Here is a 19961-nt window from a genome sequence, read left to right as displayed (position 1 = left end):
TTTTAGGTACAATTCTGCTACTATTTTAGGTACTATTCAGGTACATTATTGGTAAAATCCGGTTACCAATTTAGACAGTTTTTAGGTACAAACTGGGTACATTTTAGGTACATTATAGGTACTTTACGGGTACAATTTTAGGTACAAACCCGGTGCCATTTTAGGTACAAACTGGGTACATTTTAGGTACATTATAGGTACTTTACGGGTACAATTTTAGGTACAAACCCGGTGCCATTTTAGGTACATTTTGGGTACAGCATAAGTACCATTTTAAGTACACTCTGGGTGCCATTTTAGGCACTTTTCGGGTACCATTTATGGCATTTTCCAGACTTTTCTTGCCTCTCCTAAAGTATGCTTGACTAACACTTCAAATGTACTGGAGTTCTGCTAGTTTTCATGAATATTACCAACCATGTGTCCTGAAAAAATGAAGAATCTTAATATATGAGAAATTGCATTTAATTCATACTATAAAAATTATGACAAAGCTTCTCTTCTTCGTAATCCTATTTCTCCTGCAAATAAAAAAAAAACCCCATTTAATGAAATATAATAAAACCAAATCACAATACGAATGTAGTTTATACTGCACTTTTCTTTGTCTTTAATTCAGTTGACTCGACGCTTTAAATTATCTTTATTTTACACCCGTTTAGTCTCTTGTAACCTTCTAAATTAAATATACTTATATATTATATTTTCTTGGATATTGTTCCTTTATTATTAATTCGATTAAAATCTAACAAATACATGTAAATAAGTGCATAAATGAAAGAAATTAAAAAAAACATTTTCATCATAAATGATTACCACATGTATGCAATACAATACCAAGATTGCAATGAAAATATTTTAACTTATCTAACTTTGCATTAAATGGTTGTGCTAGATAATCATTCTTAACAGCAACAAGACATGAATGTGAACCATGGATGCCCCCAAACTTAACGCTTTTCAAGACAAGTAGGTCAAAATTCATGTCAAGGTCAGAAGATCAAATTTGGTACCATCAGAAAGGTCAAAAGGTCATTAATGAGGTACTTATATGTACAGTTTGTATATATATTAAAAAATATTTTCTTGTCACAAAGAATAAAAATGGCAAATATAAAATCCCTACCCATTTTAGTTGAAAAGTTATAACTAAGTTAAAGTTATATCAATATGCCACTTATATTTTATTACAGATCATAGGATACAAAATATCTTAACAGCAATATTACCTGCACATTTTAAAAAGTTTCACAAAAATGAGCTGTTGATTCTCTGGATAAGTTTTTGCTCACTTTCCTTTGGGAGAACATTGATGACGTACATTCTAAAAAAAATAATAATGCAATTATTTTGTGGGCATGTTATATATCTATTTAAAATTAATAGAAACAGTTTGTATGATCTGTTCAAATTAAATCAGTGATTTGAAACTGATAGTGGAATTAAAGTCATCCCAATTTGACTTGCTGTCAAACAAATTTAAGACATATCAGGGTCATGGACTTCCCATCCACTATACATATAGGCCTAGCAGTCTCATTGGACTTACCTAAAATGTGCATGAACTGAAGTGTCATTCAGAGTAAACTCATTTTGGAACTATATAAACATTGATCCAGGTCTGCATAGTGTAATTCTCAGAATGGCATATTAAAACCAGTCTGGTCAGTGGTCACACCATATAAATTCTGTATCTATCATGAATTATATTCTGAAAGAGAAATGAAATTGTAAATAATCAAAGGATACCAAAGACCTTCTTATAACCAAATTACAGGACAATAAATAAATATTTCTAATCACTGGTCACTTGTGCTATCAACTTAAATTTTTACTTGTCAATTGATAACTCTTACTGTTCCTTCGGACCAATCTGATTAAAACCAGCTCCTCGATCCGCTCCTCGTATTGCGACAACATAAAAATAAAGGAGCGGATCGAGCTGATTTTAACATAATGCCGACGTTACTTAAGTTATTTCAGTTTGACCTGCTTTGTACATAATAAGAGTGGTTAAACTATGAGGTGTTACAAATGAAATAGCATTGCTGTGTCTAGCGAGTAGATATCTAGTTGATGCAAATCGCGGGTTATCAAGTGCCGGGTAGAAAATGAAAATCGTCTAAGTGTCCGACAATAGACGCATTTAGACTAGTTAGCGAATTTCATTGTCCTACTTTACAAAAGACACATGAGTTACATAATTCAAGATACCTCTGACTGTTACCCTTGCTTTCTTTATATGTTATGTGCAGTGAAGATCATCAGACACAAATGTGAAAGGGATAAGAATCGGAGGAATTTATCACAATAAATACGTTACCTTTATAAATTTAGATATTCACCTGCTTGCAGTCTTGTATCGGAAAAAAACCATGTAATAAAAAAGCACCCTTTGTGACCCGCCACCTCTGACATGCTCAGAAACCAACATCCGGTATCATCTTTTCTTTTCCGCCGTTGTGGAGTGCAGTCACGTTTTTCTCGAGGAGGAAAAGAATTTTTTCTACTTGCTATTTTTGGCTAAGTATTGCATGGTATTTGTTGATATTACTTTATTACATTATTAAGCATTATGGCGAATGAAGGTGAAAATGTTAAATTACCTTTTATTGCTGTAGAGGGAGAGTATTGGGACTCTGTTGACTCTAGAAGTTTTGGTCCCATGGAATCTGACCCTTTTCTTTCTTATGGGAATGTCATGGATTCTCCAGGAATTCCTTCTACCCCGGTTACTTCGGTAGGTCAAATTAGAGCTACATCTACTATTACGCGACCTCCTGGTAGTCCGGTGGCTAGTTCTCGCCCTGAGAGTTTTCCTTCGGGTAATCGTAGGGAGACGTTTTATCGGTCTAGGTGGCCAGCTAGATTTCCTCATCCCATGTATTCTGTGCCACCTTATCCCTACTCGACTCAACCTGTGTGGACAGGGCAAGGTTTTGTTAGTAAACCAAACTTAATGGAGTCCTCCAATAAGGACGAAATTAAATGTTTGGTTTCATCTATTCAGAAACTGGAGGCTTCTATTTCTTCAAAATTTGTGACAGTGGAACGTAGACTAGATTTGATTGAAAAAAGCAATTCAGCTACGTCCCCCACTGTTCCTGGGGCTGCTCTTGTCACCCCTCGGCCCGCTTTTGATAATAAAGCGGACGAGGAGGTTGACTCATTATCTTTGGCTCCAAGTAGTCAAGAGGCATCTTTTCTGAGCGATAATTGCCTATCTCCGGTTCCTTCAGTCGATGAAGTTGGGCTTTCTCAGGAGCAACTTCCGGTAGAGAATCTCACTCTGAAAGACAAAGTGTACGCAATTCGTAGAGAATTGTCAGGTCACGATTCTTTAGTTTCTCCTCCCAGGAGTTCTCACATACCTTCTGATTTTCAGTCCTGCTCTGGTCTTGTGAGAGATTCTTCTAAGTCGTATGCTTCTTTTCCCGAGTCTAGTCATTTTAAATCTGCATTGGCTTCCATTAATTCTCATCTTGTCGACGATCAGATGTCCTCCAATAAGGCCTCTAATTTAGTTAGACAAAATCTGGCTTTTAGTACATCTTCTTTCCCTGGTAAGGTTAGAATGAAGTATTTTGATATTCATGATGTTTCCTTGGGAAAATCTCAACCTGTTTTTGATAAGACTTTTTCCAATCTTCTTGGTGCTAAGTCTTCTGAGGGGGTCAAGTTATCTCAGACTTCTTATTCTAGGTCGGAGAACAATCTTCGGGGTGTTGCCGCAGCTTTACAATATGCGGAGCATTTTCTTGCTGCTGCAGGTGCCTCTCTTAAAGATAAGGGCGAAGAATTTGATGATGTTCGTTCTTTTCTTCTCCAAGTAGATAGATGTCTTTGCACTTCTCAGCTCTTGAATCTTGGCACTATTGCCAATTTTTCTTTAGCTAGGAGACAAGAGATTCTTCAAAAATCTAACGTCTCTGAGTTTCTTAAAGACAACCTACTTTTTTCTCCTCTTCATAAAGAGCAGTTATTTGGCATCTCTTTACGCAAATTACAAGAGGAATTACACAAAGAACCTCCTACTGTTAAAGTAGATGTACAACTCAACAATGGTAGTTCTAGGCGTGTTTCTTGTTCTTCTAAATCAGACTCTTCTAGAAGTAAGTCTCAAGGTGCTACTAAATCTGGCTCTTCTCTGCAAGGTTCAAATAATCTTAAGAGAAGTAATGAGCATCGTTCTTTCCCATCGGCTTCGGGATCTAATAATAAAAAACCCAAAGTAGCCAAGGGTAAGAGATCTCAGTTTTGATGCCTCCCCCCCTCCTGTAGCACAATCCACTCTTTCCGAGGAAGTAGGTGTTCCATTTCCTCATCTTCCTGTGGGAGGACGCCTCTCTCTTTTTCTTCCTCATTGGTCCCGTCTCATTTCGGACAAATGGGTTCTTTCTGTGCTACGGAGGGGTTTAGAGCTTCAATTTCGAGAACAGCCTCCTCTCTCTGCGGTTCCTCTGGAATTTTCTATGACCAGAGACCCGTGGAAAAATCTGTTGTTACAAGAGGAAGTGTCTCTACTTCTCCAAAAGAATGTATTGGAAGAAGTAAGTCCACCTCTAGGTTGGGGGTTCTACTCTCGTCTCTTTCTTGTACCCAAAAAGAATGGACAAATGAGACCTGTGTTGGACCTCTCTTTTCTGAATCAGTATCTGGTGATTCCACATTTCAAAATGGAGACCAACAGGTCGATCAGAACCTCTCTCCATACAGGGATGTGGACGTCTTCTTTAGATCTGACGGATGCTTATTTTCATGTCCCTATAGCTCCGGCTTATCGGAAGTTTCTTCGTCTGGTCTGGGAGGGCAAGGTATATGCTTTCAGGGCAATGCCTTTTGGCCTATCTACTGCTCCACTAGTGTTCACAAAAATTTTTCAAACAGTGGTTGCGTATCTACACTCCCAGTCCATTTTCATCCATACATATCTAGACGATTCTCTGATCAAGAATTTTTCTTTCAACCTTCTTCATCAACATACTCATCGAGTTATTCATCTTCTGTTGAAGCTGGGTTTCCTTATTTCTTGGGAAAAATCAGAGATAGTTCCCAGTCAGAGTTTCATTTTCCTAGGGGAACAATTTCGAACAGATCTTGGGATAGTTCTTCCTCCAGAGGAGAAATTTCTCAAGCTTCAGTATCTGTTGGATCAACTACTTTCAGCCAAACAGGCTTCAGCTCGCCAGTTTCTACAACTGATAGGTTTTCTGATTTCTCTGATGGACATAGTACCTTTAGGTCGTCTTCATATTCGCCCCATTCAGTGGTATCTTCTGGAATTTTGGGTACCAGCCTCACAACAGTGGGAAGCTGTTATTCCCATTCTTCCCAGATTGTATCCTCATCTTCTGTGGTGGTCAGTGAGAGAGAATGTTATGATAGGTTGCTCGCTAGACCCCCCAGTTCCTTCTATGACCCTGTTTACAGATGCTTCTCTGACAGGCTGGGGAGCTACCCTGGAGGGCAGAGAGGCATCAGGTATATGGTCCGGTCTCCAGTTGACAGAACACATCAATTTACTGGAGATGCGGGCTGTTCTTCTGGCATTGAAACAATTTTCCCAATTTGTTCAGGGTCAATCTCTGATGATAGCCACAGACAATACAACAGTAGTGGCTTATCTGCAGAATCAGGGCGGCACACATTCTCAGTCTCTTTACCTTCTGTGCAAAGAAATTCTGTTGTTTTGCCGTTCCCTGGGAATTCGCTTGTCAGTCAGGCATGTTCCTGGCAATCTGAATCTAGTAGCGGATGCTCTCTCAAGGTCACTGCATCTAGTGAATACAGAATGGGAGTTACATCCAGCAGTCTTTCAGGAGATCTGTCTCAAGTGGGATCGTCCTCATATAGACCTCTTTGCTACGCATCTGAATTGCAAACTGCCAACGTTTGTGTCTCCGATTCCAGACAACAAAGCTTTAGCAGTGGATGCAATGTCTTTCGATTGGAAGGGGATGTTTTCTTACATGTTTCCTCCTTTTCGCCTCCTTCCCAAGATTTTACACAAAATCAGGGTAGAAATTTGCAAGACCATTCTTATTGCTCCAGCATGGCCAAAACAATCTTGGTTTCCAGATCTTCTTCAACTGTGTTGTGCGAGACCAATTCTGCTTCCTCTCAGGAAAGATCTTTTGTCTCAATTCAAAGGCAGGAAAGTTCATCAGAATCTTTCCAACCTCCATCTACACGCATGGTTACTGTCAGGGAATCTCTCAGACAGGATGGCTTTTCTGACAGAGCAGCCAAACGTATCTCTAGTTCAGTCAGAAAATCTACAGGAGCAATTTATGACTCTAAGTGGAACATCTTCTGTTCTTGGTGTCGTTCAAAGGAAATTGATCCTCTCGCAGTTACTGTCCAACAGTTAGCTGAGTTTTTAGTTTATCTGTTTGAAGACAAAGGTTTCTCTCCCTCTACTATTAAGGGCTATCGTTCAGCTTTATCCAGAACTATAGCTTTGTCAGGAGGTCCTGATTTTGGGAAGAATGAGTTCTTGTCCCTCATGGTCAAGAATTTTTGTTTGGAACGACCTAGACAACGTAGGCTGGTTCCATCCTGGAATTTAGCTTTGGTTCTTAGGACTTTACAATTTCCTCCTTTCGAACCTTTATTTTTAGCTTCCTTTAAGTTTTTGACCTTGAAGTGCTGTTTTTTATTAGCTTTAGCTTCTGGTCGTAGAAGGAGTGAGATTCATGCTTTCTCCATTGCAGATTCTTGTCTCAGATTTTCTGCAGATAATTCTTCAGTTACTCTGTTGACAGATCCATCTTTCTTAGCCAAGAATCAGTTATCAGACAAAGGTTCTGGACCTATTGTTATTCCTGCTCTACCTAAATCATTAGGTAATCAGGATTTATGTCCAGTGCGTACACTTCAGAAATATATTTCTGTTTCGTCAACGCTCAGACCTTCTGGTTCTACTAGACTTTTCATTCCTATTAAGAAAGGTCTAAAGGATATTTCGGCTAAGACTATTTCTACTTGGCTTTGTCATACTGTTAAGATGGCTTACCAATCTTCATCTCCAGAAGCCTTGTCTCGTGTTCAAGTTCAGGCACATGAAATTAGAGCATTGTCTTGCTCCTGGGCTATTTTCAATTCCTCCTCTATGTCGGAAATCATGTCAGCTGGTTATTGGAGGTCTGATAGTACCTTTTATAACCATTACCTTAGATCTATGCCCCTTCATAGTGACAGTTTGTTCTTGCTTGGACCTCTAGTTTCAGCTCAAAAAGTGGTTTTTCCTCCTAGTTGCCAATCTCAGGGGGATTCAGCTCTACTTTGAATTCTGCTTATCTAAATTTATAAAGGTAACGTATTTATTGTGATAAATTCTAAATTTTTAGTATTAAAATTTGTATTTGTTAAATAAATACTTACCTTTATAAATCAGAGGTCCCAACCCACCTCCCCTTCATCCCCCTTCTAATTTTTTGTTTTATGTCAAAGAATAGATGATACCGGATGTTGGTTTCTGAGCATGTCAGAGGTGGCGGGTCACAAAGGGTGCTTTTTTATTACATGGTTTTTTTCCGATACAAGACTGCAAGCAGGTGAATATCTAAATTTATAAAGGTAAGTATTTATTTAACAAATACAAATTTTAATACTAAAAATTTAGAATTTCGGATTATCAGTGATCATGACTGGCATGAAGTCAAAGAACCTACAAAATACACTAGTGTGTAAATCACTTACTTAATGGTTGGGAGTCTCTTCAGGATAACACCACGAACTCCCTCGGGTCCCTGTTGAAGGCTATTCTTTGTCTGTTCATAATGTTTACGGTAGGTCACATCATAAAAATGCGCGGGAACTCGGAGTGCACACCCGATGCTTTTTATCAGGAACCCGATCTCAATTTACGGTCGTTAGAGCCAAGTACTGTGAAGACCCGCTCTGAATTGATTGGTTAATTAATTAATAAGTTAACTAGTTTATAAAAATAATATGATGATCTTCAATAATTTCCTTCTGCAGGGACATCTTTTGACATACAGTGTATATCAATATTAAAAAAAAAAACCACCCCCCCCCCCCCCAAAATAAAAATCAAATACAGATAGATCCATATATGTATGTATTATGATATATACAGATTGTTTACCAAATATATAATTAAATTCAGTGACTGTCAGATAATTTTTTCTTATGAAATTGCTGCAGACTAACAATCATGTAGCATTATCAAGTTCAAAAGACTATATCTTACTACTAGGTCTCTACAATTATTTATTTTTGATTGTTATGTTTTTAAAAATGGAAAATATCTTTCCATTTAGAGGTTTAGGGATGGATCCCTTCATGTAATCCTTCAGATTTTCTTTAATACTATAGCTACCTTAATAGCAGAACAAAAAAACCTTTTTATAGATAAATTAAAATTCATTAACATCAACAGGATTTGCACTATTTCATATATATATATCTTTTTTTTTAAACAAAAAATGTCTACAACATACATACATCAATAAAAAAAAACATGCCAGATTGAAGTTGGGTACATAATGCTGGTACAATTGACTATAAAAGCTTTCTTATTTCAAAATCAGTTGTGAAATTGTTTAATGTTTATTTTCATATTATTTGTATCTGTTGTGAAATGACAAGGTTTATTTAAATGGGTACATTTCGGGTACATTTTCAATAGTCACATTTAAAGTTGGTACATTACGGGTACAATTTAACTTTTTAATTTACCCAGGGTACATTTCTGGTAAACATTTCAACATTAATATTTTTTGTTGGGTACATTTCGGGTACATTTCAACTTAGTAACTTTAAAGTGGGTACATATCGAATACATTTTAACTTCCTTAATTGATACCCTGGGTACAATTCGGGTACATTTGAACATTTATATTTTTCTGTTGGGTACATTTCAGGTACATTTTAACTTTTCAATTTTTAATCTGGGTACATTTTGGGTACTTTTTACAATAGTCGGGTACGTTCCGGGTACTGTCGAAAAATGGCTAAGTTTTTTGCGGGTACTTTTTGGGTACATTTTTCAAGGAAAAAGTTGCTTCGGGTACCTTACAGATACATTTTGGGTACCTTTCGGGTACATCTCATTTCTGTAAGGGGACCTGTCCCTTCTTCAGGATAAACTAAAAGGTACATACATACAATTGTTACAAAATTTATGATAATTCAAACATGCCTTGATGATGAATCTATGAATGCTCATTAATAGGTGCACCAGATGCTGTATCTATGACCTATATTTTCCACTGCTGCAAAGGTGTTAGTTTCTTATTTTAGCAAGTCCATTCCTCCCGATGATAACTTTAAAAATTTGTTTGACAAGCCCATTAGCACACCAGACAAGGTCATTAACTCACATAACAAGCTCTTTAACGAGCTTAGTGAGCTCATTAAACAGATTGATGAGCTCTTTAACCAGATTGATGAAGTCTTTAACCAGATTGATGAGCTCTTTAGCCATGCAGTGTGGCGAGTTCTTTAACCAGATTGATGAGCTCTTCAACCAGATTGATGAACTTTTTAACCAGCATGATGAACTCTTTAACCAGCTTGACGAGCTCTTTAACCAGCTTGACAAGTTAATTAATCCATCTGGCAAGCTCTTTAACCAGCTTGATGAGTTAATTAACCAGCTTGACAAGTTAATTAATCCATATGGCAAGCTCTTTAACCAGCTTGATGAGTTAATTATGAACAAACTTGACAAGTTAATTAATCCATCTGGCAAGCTCTTTAACCAGCTTCAGCTTGACAAGTTAATTAACAAGCTTGACAAGTTAATTAATCCATTTGGCAAGCTCTTTAACCAGCTTGACGAGTTAATTAACCAGCTTGACAAGTTAATTAATCCATATGGCAAGCTCTTTAACCAGCTTGATGAGTTAATTAACCAGCTTGACAAGTTAATTAATCCATCTGGCAAGCTCTAGCTTTAAATTTAACCCAAAAGTTGAGCTCTTGAACCAGCTTGTCGAGCTCTTTATCTTGCCTGATGAACTTTAATGTTGTCTTTCTATATATGCCTCTTACGTCCTAATACACTGTGTAAGAAGCACCTCAAGGAAGGAAAAGCAAATGAGTAGCTGTTATATTACAAATTGAATTTTTGGAAAAATTGAGGAATGTTGTTTTAGATAATTTCCACACATTTTGTTTTTTCTTTGGTGGCGGTTTGCAGAATGATCTTAGGAGGAAAGCTCTGTTCTGTCTGTATTGATTTTATAGAGGAGATTGTGCCCGGAGTGTCAGAGGGATAAAAAGACATAGATGGCAAAAAGATGAGCATTAAATGGATAAAACAACTTGTTGGTGTAGAAACCTTGGCAAAAGCTGAAGGGGTAAAGCTTATTTTGAAGAACTGAATGAAGATTTGAATCATTTTCAGACTTGCAGAGATAAATAGTTAATTTTACTTTGAATCTACCTCTTGTAGAATTGTCATATTAAGTTTACTGAGTAGTTACATGATAATTATGGACTTTTTTCTTTAAGCAGCTGGTAATGTCTTGATATGAGTGAAAGAAGGACATAAAACAAATTAGCAAAAGTAATCCTTAAAAAGTGATTGATAGCCTGTTCAGGTTTTCTAGCCCCTTGTAACACATATATAGGATTAAGCACTTGTTAGTTGGTATAAATGTCACAAACAATATCTTAGTGATATTTCACATATACAAAAATTCAAGTTTTATAGGTGTCTGAGATAGAGATGTCTGAGATAGAGATGTCTGAGATAGAGGGGTCTGAGATAGAGGGGTCTGAGATAGAGATGTCTGAGATAGAGGTGTCCGAGATAGAGGTGTCCGAGATAGAGGGGTCCGAGATAGAGATGTCTGAGATAGAGGGGTCTGAGATAGAGATGTCTGAGATAGAGGTGTCCAAGATAGAGGTGTCCGAGATTGAGGTGTCTGATATAGAGATGTCTGAGATAGAGGGGTCTGAGATAGAGGTGTCTGAGATAGAGGGGTCTGAGATAGAGGTGTCCAAGATAGAGGGGTCTGAGATAGAGATGTCTGAGATAGAGGGGTCTGAGATAGAGGGGTCTGAGATAAAAGGGTCTGAGATAGAGGTGTCCGAGATAGAGGTGTCCGAGATAGAGGTGTCTGAGATAGAGGGGTCTGAGATAGATATATCTGAGATAGAGATGTCTGAGATAGAGATGTCTGAAATAGAGGGGTCTGAGATAGAGATGTCTGAGATAGAGGGGTCTGAGATAGAGGGGTCTGAGATAGAAGGCTCTGAGATAGAGATGTGTGAGATAGAGGGGTCTGAGATAGAGATGTGTGAGATAGAGGGGTCTGAGATAGAGATGTCTGAGATAGAGGGGTCCGAGATAGAGGGGTCTGAGATAGAGATGTCTGAGATAGAGGGGTCTGAGATAGAGATGTCTGAGATATAGAGATGTCTGAGATAGAGGGGTCTGAGATAGAGGTATAGTGAAGGAGTTCAGGATCATGTCTCACTTCATTGACTTCTATACTGGGGATGGGGGGCAGGAAGGGGGTCGAAAAGGAGAGGAGGGAGTGTTGAAGAAGAATTGAACCCTGGGCCCCCTGTTCCTCCCCTTTGGTATTGTTTTAATGATGCTGGTTGGATTTCCGTGAAACTCAATTTGTATGGAAAAAGAACTTGTAAGTGTACATGTAGTGTATTTGTTTAGAAACACTTCCTCAAAGTCCTTTGAAATCATATGACCCGTTTTATGTGTAACAGATGATATAACAGTACTGTCTGATGTTGAATTATTGCTTTGCAGTTATCCAGCCTGGGGAAATTATGTCAAGGCAATAAACATTTTGTTCTACTTTTAAGAGGAATGGAAATCATATTCTACATCCTCTGAAACTATTAAGTCGGACAGAGTTGGAATAAATCTAATTAAGGTCTATCAAAAGTTGCAGGTTTGAATCCCAGTGAAGCCACTTGATGTACTGGCCTAACAATCCTTCAGCCAAGAGAGGGATTGATTTATCAATGGTAACGGATACAATGCGTAGGACACATTAAATTAATTAAACCATAAATTCTTCAGTGACATGAAACTGAGAGTGTGGAACATGTGAATTATCTGAGAGGAAGCTCACTGCAGTATTCCACCTGGTTTATGATATCTATTTTTAGATTACAGTCAGTGATATCTATTGTAACCCACTCAATATATTTATTACCATGATCTGGAATTCTTCATTATATAATCAGCGAGACAAAATTATTTGCAAACATTTTTAGGTATGTCTTTTATATTCCAGATTATTCATGAAAAGCTTATTATACCCCACACAACAAAGTTGCAGAGGGTATAATGTGTTTGACCCATCAGTCCCTGCACATTACTCCTCTAGCTGAGACCGCTTAACAGAATTTTGTGAAACATTGTAGTTAATAAGGACACACTGCATGTGTAGATGTGCATATATTCCCAGGAAATTCTGTTTCAAAAATTTTACTGGGAGTTGCTCCCCTTTTGAACTTAGAATTTTGAGCCCGTCTGTCCTGTTCTTATCAACGCAACTCCTGTGAGACCTCTCAACAGAATTTCATGAAACTGTGTAGTTAATAAAGATACACAGTGTAGATGTGCATATTCCCAGCAAATTCTGATTCCATAATTTTTCTTGGAGTTATGCCCCTTTAAACCTAGAATTTTGAGCCTGTCTGTTCTGTTCTTGCAATATTTGCATAGCATATTACCATTCATTATGTGAGGCATTAATGTCAAGCAATGTTGGAGCATGGGGTATGTGAGCTAGCTTGCTCACTTTTTTTCATTTTTGCATCAGGTAACCATGTGAATTTGGACAAAAATAGACTTTTTTGAAAATTAAATATAAAATTGCTTTTGAAGCCATTTGTAACTCTATGTGATGCCTTGTGTATTTGGTCTTATTTTATCATATTTTTATATAATATTAATGTAACAAGACTTTGTTTATTTGATACAGTCATTGGGTAATTATAAAACATGCTTATCATGAAGTGCTGCATGGGAACTAACAATTTTTAATCGGTATAAATATAATTCGTTATATCCAATAAGTTCATAATATATTTTAAAACTACAAGAAATGAAATAGTAATTTTGCAGTAAGTGTGAATTCATTATTTAAGCATGTTTGCTGTAAACATATTTTACTATAGTTGCCAATGTAGGTATAGCAAGATTGAAATTGTTACAAAAACTTTGTTTTGCAATATTATTTTTTCATCCCATGGGGATCCGGGTTATAGAATAGGTCTTCTGTACCCCTTGCTTGTTGTAAGTGCATGGCGACTAAATGGAGTGGTCCTTTGGATGAGACCGCATAAACCGAGGTCCCGTGTCACAGCAGGTATGGCATGATAAAGATCCGTCCCTGCTCAAAGGCCATAAGCGCTGAGCATAGGCCTAAATTTTGCAGCCCTTTACTGGCAATGGCGACGTCTCCATATGAGTGAAAGATTCTCGAGAGGGACATTATATAAACAATATACAATCAATCAATCCAAAGTGTTTTGAATTCTGTGAGTGCGTAGCAATATAATGATCAAATTCCTTACAACAAAGTGTGTTAATGTACATGTATGTATAGTAACACAGTGGTTCAGGTTCAAGTCTTGGTAGCCAAATTTAATTGGGACAGTGTATGATATATACATCCTCGCACTCTCGTTGATATTAATAATTTCAAAATGACCAAGTTTAATGTTGCATCGATATTCCAGACATTATATTGATATTTCAGATGTATGTTACATCATTATTTTCAGGCGTACAACGTTACATTAATATTTTTAGGCGTACAATATTACATTATAATTTTCAGGCATACAATGCTTTAATGATTCCGCCGCGTCTTTGGCTGACAGCTCCTTAAGAAGAAACAAAAAATGGGGAATTCATCTTCTGGAAGGAAGGACTCATTTGATGCCCACGGGGAAGGTTTGATATTTATAATTTGAAGTAACCATACAATCTCTTTAATTTAGCTAGATTACAGTCTCAACTTTGAATTCATGATTTAAATCAAGATTGGCTTGGACAAACTTCAGTCAAAGAAATTTACTTTCAAATAAAATTGAGGACATATTGAACAGACTGAATAAAACATGGAGTATAGAATATATCTTATTATTATCCGTGATTGACATTTTTCTGAAATACTTTGTATCATTAATTACTTTGTTTTTGAAATACCCTCTACATTTTCTAGTTTAGTTATCATATTATTATTTCAATGTATATCTTCCATTCCCACACAGTGAATATCAACAGTGTATGCCAAAAAACATTTAAGCAGTAGCAGAATTAGCCCAAGTAAGCTAGTATTTTGGAATATGGTCTAAACTAGCCCACATCTCATATTGCTAGCCCACATCTCATATTGCTAGCAGAAATCTAATGTTACCATTTGAAATAAAATGTTATGAGCCCAAAGTTGGCGTTACTAGCCTGCATCTGAATCCTTATACTAGCAGAAATCTGGTGTATAGGACTGAATGAGTATTACAAGCTCAAATTTTATTTTACTGATCCCAAACCTGATGTAACTATAGCCAAAATCTGATTTAATTTCCTTGCCCCAGTCTGATGTTTTGGACCAGATGGGGAAAAAGTCGAAACTTGGACTTAAATCTGAGATTTTACTCAAATATTGGCTGCTCAAATAAACGAAAACTCAAAATTAAGTTTTGAGATTTTTTCGAGAAATTTAAGTCTAAATATGTGTCTTGACTCAAATTCTTGAATCATGACAGCTTAGGTGCAGTGAGATATTAAGAGGATTGAAAATAAACTTTGTCAATTTCATCTTCTTTATACTGTGTATTTGTGTTAAATTTCTCATCTGTGCTTTGTTTGTCCTCTATTGTAAATTAATTAATGTAAATTCATTGCTTTGACGTCTTTACATGTAAAATACAAGACCACTGCTATCAGTCTACGACTCAAGTTTTTACTATTGTTTACAGGGCTCGAAACTATAACTTTGTATGTCACTAGTCTAGCCGGACTGATAGGGTATATGTTCAACCAGTCTGCAGACCAGTCCACCAGAGTTTTCCAAAAATGATTAAACATACTTTGTTGATGTTATCAAAATAAAATAATGGAATTTATCTTGAAATGCCTCAGACAATATTGTAACACTTATGTGAGATTTATATTTACTAACTGGGTTTAAATGTCTGATATTTAAAGAGGAATGCCGAATGCGTGTTTTTTAACATTCGATAAGTAAGTTTTCCAAGATGACGTTTAAGAAAATTGACCAGTCTCACCGGACTGACTAAAACAAATGTCAATCAGTCCGCCAGACTTTCAACCAGTCACGGACTGACGGGCAGATGTTAATTCCTAGCCCGCTGGTTTATGATTTAATGCTTTTGGTGCACACTGCATAAAAATTCAGTTATTTTTTCATTTTTCTCCATGAGTCAAGCTAGTATAATGTCATACATGCTCATCATTTCCTGGGTGCATTGTGTGTTGAGGAAATAATTGTTAGATAAATGATACACCCAGCTTATATATCCTAGCTGCATGCACAATTCTTAATTTGCTATATTTCTTTATAATGCATTATAAATCAATGGTGAATATTGAATGGATTTATCAGTCAAAATATAGCATGTACGTGAATCCCCTTTGATTAACTCTTATTCAATTTCTTTTTAAAAGATATTGATCTAAATTATCTTTTTTGTAATTTTGACATTTCTTGAAGAAAATTTAGCTGCATAGATTTAAAAAATATCAACTGTTTTATTTTTCATAATATTTGTTTTCTACCAGAAACTGTTAGACATGTTTATTAGAAATTCATATCATGCATCAAATCAGAGAGAAATTGGGATCTTTTATTTTCAAAATACCATTTTTATTATTCCAGAAATACTTCATATAAAATGATTGGTAACTTTAAAAGCTTGTATCACTCTTTAGATGGTGAAATAACAGTCAGTATGAGATGCTTGAAACGAGTCATTAATTATGTTCCCCAAACAAAGTTTGGGAACATATTGTTTTTACTCTGTTTCTTATTATTATTATTATTAAGGTCTTCCGTTTCCAACGGAAGACCTTCTAGTGATTCTACTGTTTATTAGGGTCTTCCGTCTTCAGCGGAAGAACCTTCTATTATTCTATTGTTGATTTTTCACTTTTCTTCTTATTATTATTATTATTTTTATTCTTTTTTTTTTTCCTTACCGATTTTGTGCAGAGGATTTCTCAGAGATGGCTTGATCGATTTACTTCAAATTTTCAGGGTTGATGCATTGCTATCTGAAGTTTATATCTTTTCTTGGATTTTTGAAAATTCACTTCCGGTTGGAAGTTATCCCCCTTTTATCGATTTTCAGATGACCATTTTGTCCAGACAACATCTCAAAAACGATAAAAGCTAGAGTGCTGAAATTTTCAGTGATGTTAGACGACATGTTGTAGTTGTGCACATCTGTTATAAAAATTTCCGGAAGTGCCTAGTATGGAAGCTCGGTAGGGGTCGAAAATGGAGTTTTAAAAAGTGTCCCATTTTTCTCCACGTTTTAAATCAGAACTTTTTACTCGTAAATATTTTGCTTAGACATATATAACAAAAGTTGTACAGTTTATTGAGAGCTTTCGTGCCATATCAAGAAATGGGCCCATAGGACTCATGGCTCGCCTGAACCATTGAATTTCTGTTACAATGATTAACTTTTTTCTTACGAAACTTTTGATAAGACATGTAGAATAAAAGTTGCTCAGTTTTGCAAGATCTATCTAATGATATCAAAAAATAGGCCTCAGGGCATCATGGCTCGCCTGAACAGTCGAATTTGTATCACGATTAATAACATTAATAACTTTTTTCTCGAGAAACTTTTGACAAGACATGTAAAACAAAAGTTGTTCAGTTTCGCAAGCCTTAACTAACGATGTTAATAAATAGGCCTGCAGGTCTCATGGCTCACCTGAACAGTTGGATTATTGTTGCAATCTATAACATTTTTGTCAAGAAACTTTTAATAAGACATCTAGAACAAGTGTTCAGTTTCGCAAGCCTTAACTAACGATGTTAATAAATAGGCCTGCAGGTCTCATGGCTCACCTGAACAGTTGGATTATTGTTGCAATCTATAACATTTTTGTCAAGAAACTTTTAATAAGACATCTAGAACAAGTGTTCAGTTTCGCAAGCCTTAACTAACGATGTTAATAAATAGGCCTGCAGGTCTCATGGCTCACCTGAACAGTTGGATTATTGTTGCAATCTATAACATTTTTGTCAAGAAACTTTTAATAAGACATCTAGAACAAAAGTTGTTCAGTTTTGCAAAATCTTTCGAACAACATCATGAAAAAGGCGAACGGGCCTCATGGCTTGCCTGAACAGTTTGATTAGTGTCACAATCAATAACTTTTTTCTCGAAAAACTTTTGATAAGACATGTAGAACAATAGTTGTTCAGTTTTGCAAGATTTTTCAAACGATATCAAGAAAAAGGCCCACGGGCCTTATGACTCGCCTTAACAGTCTGATAAATGTCGCAATCAATAACTTTTTTCTCAAGAAAATTTGAATAGGACATTTACAACAAAATTTGTTCAGTTTTACAAGATATATCTAGAATGATATTTTAAAAAATAGGCCTCCGGGCGACATGACTCGCCTGATCAGTTTCGAATTTGTATTGCAGTAAATAACATTATTAACTTTTTTGTCCAAAAAAAGACTGACCCCTTTAATTAGTAGCCGAGAGCGGCAGAGATTCTTTAATTTATAGCACTTAAATGATCAATATTTGTAAAACATTACCGATGCTAAATTGTACGTCTAGACAATATATTTGTATCATTATTGATGAACGAAAATCTCGGTCAAATTCTTATCTCATCACATCTAAAATTGGACGGAAGACCCACTCGTTGCGAGCAACGAGATCGCATCTAGTTATTATTATTATTTTTTTTTTTTTTCCCCTTTCGTCTCCGAGACCGTTGGATGGATTTTCTTGAAACTTTCACAAGTTATAGGGAACGATGGTACCTCGAGGAATTTTTTTCATTTTTTCAAAATTCACTTCCGTTCGTCAGATACGTCCGATTTTCCGGTTTTTGAAAGAAACTTTGTCCGGGGGTAAACTTGAAAACCACTAAAGATAATCGAATGAAACTTTCAGGGATGATAGATCTATATTCTCTATGGTGCATGCACGTAATATTTTTTGTCGCCGTCACTTCCGGTCGTCACCGGAAGTGATTAAATAAATCATCATTTTCAAACTTTTTTCTTTTAAATTGAAACCTACTTTGGTTTACTATATCTCGTTCTAAATCTCAAAAAATGTTGACCCCACCGGAAGTTGAATCTCCAACTTCCGGTTATATCAAAGAAAGACTATTCATTCTGTCATTTTTCAGTGCCATAAATCTCGGTCATGAAACTAGTTAATGAGTTGAGTTTTACATATATTATAGTCACTATAAATGTCTAGAGTAACGTCAAATATTTTTGTAAAATTTACTTCCGGTCGGCAAATACGGCTTATGAGCTGTTTTCGTTGTCAAGCGTTTTTCTCAGAAACGGTAAAAGATAGAGTCACCAAATTTTCAGATTTAATAGATCTCACTTTGTAGGCGTGTAGTAGGGGGAAAGAATGTCAGCCGTCACTTCCGGTCGTCACCGGAAGTGATTAATAAATCATAAATTTAAAACTTTTTTCTTTGAAAATGAAACCTATATCGGTTTATTAGGTCTCGTTCTAATTCTCAAAAACTATTGACCCCACCGGAAGTTGAATCTCCAACTTCCGGTTATATCAAAGAAAGCCTGTTCATTCTCTCATTTTTCAGTGCCATAAATCTCGGTCATAAAACAAGTTAATGATTTGAATTTTACATATGTTATAGACACTATAAATGTGTAGAGTAAATATAAATATTTTTGTAAAATTCACTTCCGGTCGTGAGATATGGGGTGGACATATTCAAACCTTGTTTTTTCAGTTTCTCAATAATGAATATAGATACACGTTTGAAACTTGTAGAGTTGATCAACTAACATTAGTCCATTGTACACATACATTCAATTTTTTTGTCTGTCACTTCCGGTCTATACCGGAAGTATTTGAAAAATGTTGATTATCCGATTTCTTCCAGTGATTTCTGAGAGATGGTGGATAGATTTTCTTGAAATTTTCAGGAATAATGTCTTATGAAAGGACCTTGCTATAACTATTTTTCTTTTTACAAAATTCACTTCCGGTCGGAAAATATGGCCGATTTTCTGTTTCTCAAAAGGAATTTTGTCCAGCAATTTTCTTGGAAAAGGTAAAATATACCTTCATCAATTATTCAGAAATTATAAATCTCCGTTTGCAGTCGTGCAGTAGAGGGTTGAACATGTCGACCGTCACTTCCTGTCGTCACAGGAAGTGTTTGAAAGAATCGCAAATTTCAAATTTTTTCTTTTAAATTGAAACCTATACTAGTTTATTAAGTCTCTTTGAAAGTGTCAAAAGAATATTGACTCCGTTGGTAGTCAAAACAACTACTTCCGGTTTCTTGATAAAATACCTTTTTACTTTTTATCTCTTTGTCCCCATAAATCTCGCTTATATTTGAAGTCTTTCATATGATTTTCACATGTCATAATAAAAGTATCAGCTTCTAAAGTTTTGATAATTTTGTTTTTCAAAATTGACTTCCGGTAGGTAATAACCTACTACTTTTTCTTTCTTTAGTCTACTTCTTTTTGTTGAGAACTCTTTGAGATAGAGACGTGAAATTTTCAGGGAATATAGACAGTAAAGAGTCGCTGTCATTTATGGGAAAACGCATAATAAAAGTACTTCCGGTCATCACCAGAAGTTACGAGAAATGAGTAAAAGGTTCGATAATACATTTCTCATTCATTGTTAAGGCTTATTTTCTGATATATTTAAATGGTTTTCGTAGGAACAGAAAGCTCTTTACCGGAAGTGGTCTAACGGAAGACCTACTCATTACTA

General features: G+C 36.0%; 1 protein-coding gene and 1 long non-coding RNA gene across 4 annotated transcripts in view; one reads left to right on the top strand and one right to left on the bottom strand.

Moving 5' to 3' along the window:
• The window catches only part of LOC125659951 (serine/threonine-protein kinase 32B-like), a 67059-nt gene that overhangs the window by 4841 nt on the left and 42257 nt on the right, over positions 1–19961 (top strand). For 2 of the 3 annotated variants that reach the window (XM_056148857.1, XM_056148859.1), the window contains one exon: positions 13794–13909. In XM_056148857.1, coding sequence (XP_056004832.1) covers positions 13858–13909 — 52 coding nt within the window. In that variant the 5' untranslated portion in view covers positions 13794–13857. Of the gene's footprint in view, positions 1–10219; positions 10329–13793; positions 13910–19961 lie in introns of those variants that run through there. The other variant, XM_056148858.1, reaches the window with a different exon arrangement.
• On the bottom strand, positions 450–9084 carry LOC130050097 (uncharacterized). Its single transcript, XR_008798493.1, has 4 exons — positions 7702–9084; positions 1550–1711; positions 1230–1324; positions 450–521 (listed from the first exon to the last, which is right to left on the bottom strand). It is a non-coding gene; the product is annotated as an uncharacterized LOC130050097 (long non-coding RNA).

This window comes from Ostrea edulis, chromosome 9, assembly GCF_947568905.1.
Source record: "Ostrea edulis chromosome 9, xbOstEdul1.1, whole genome shotgun sequence".
NCBI lineage: Eukaryota > Metazoa > Mollusca > Bivalvia > Ostreida > Ostreidae > Ostrea > Ostrea edulis.
This window is presented reverse-complemented; position numbering and strand designations above follow the sequence as displayed.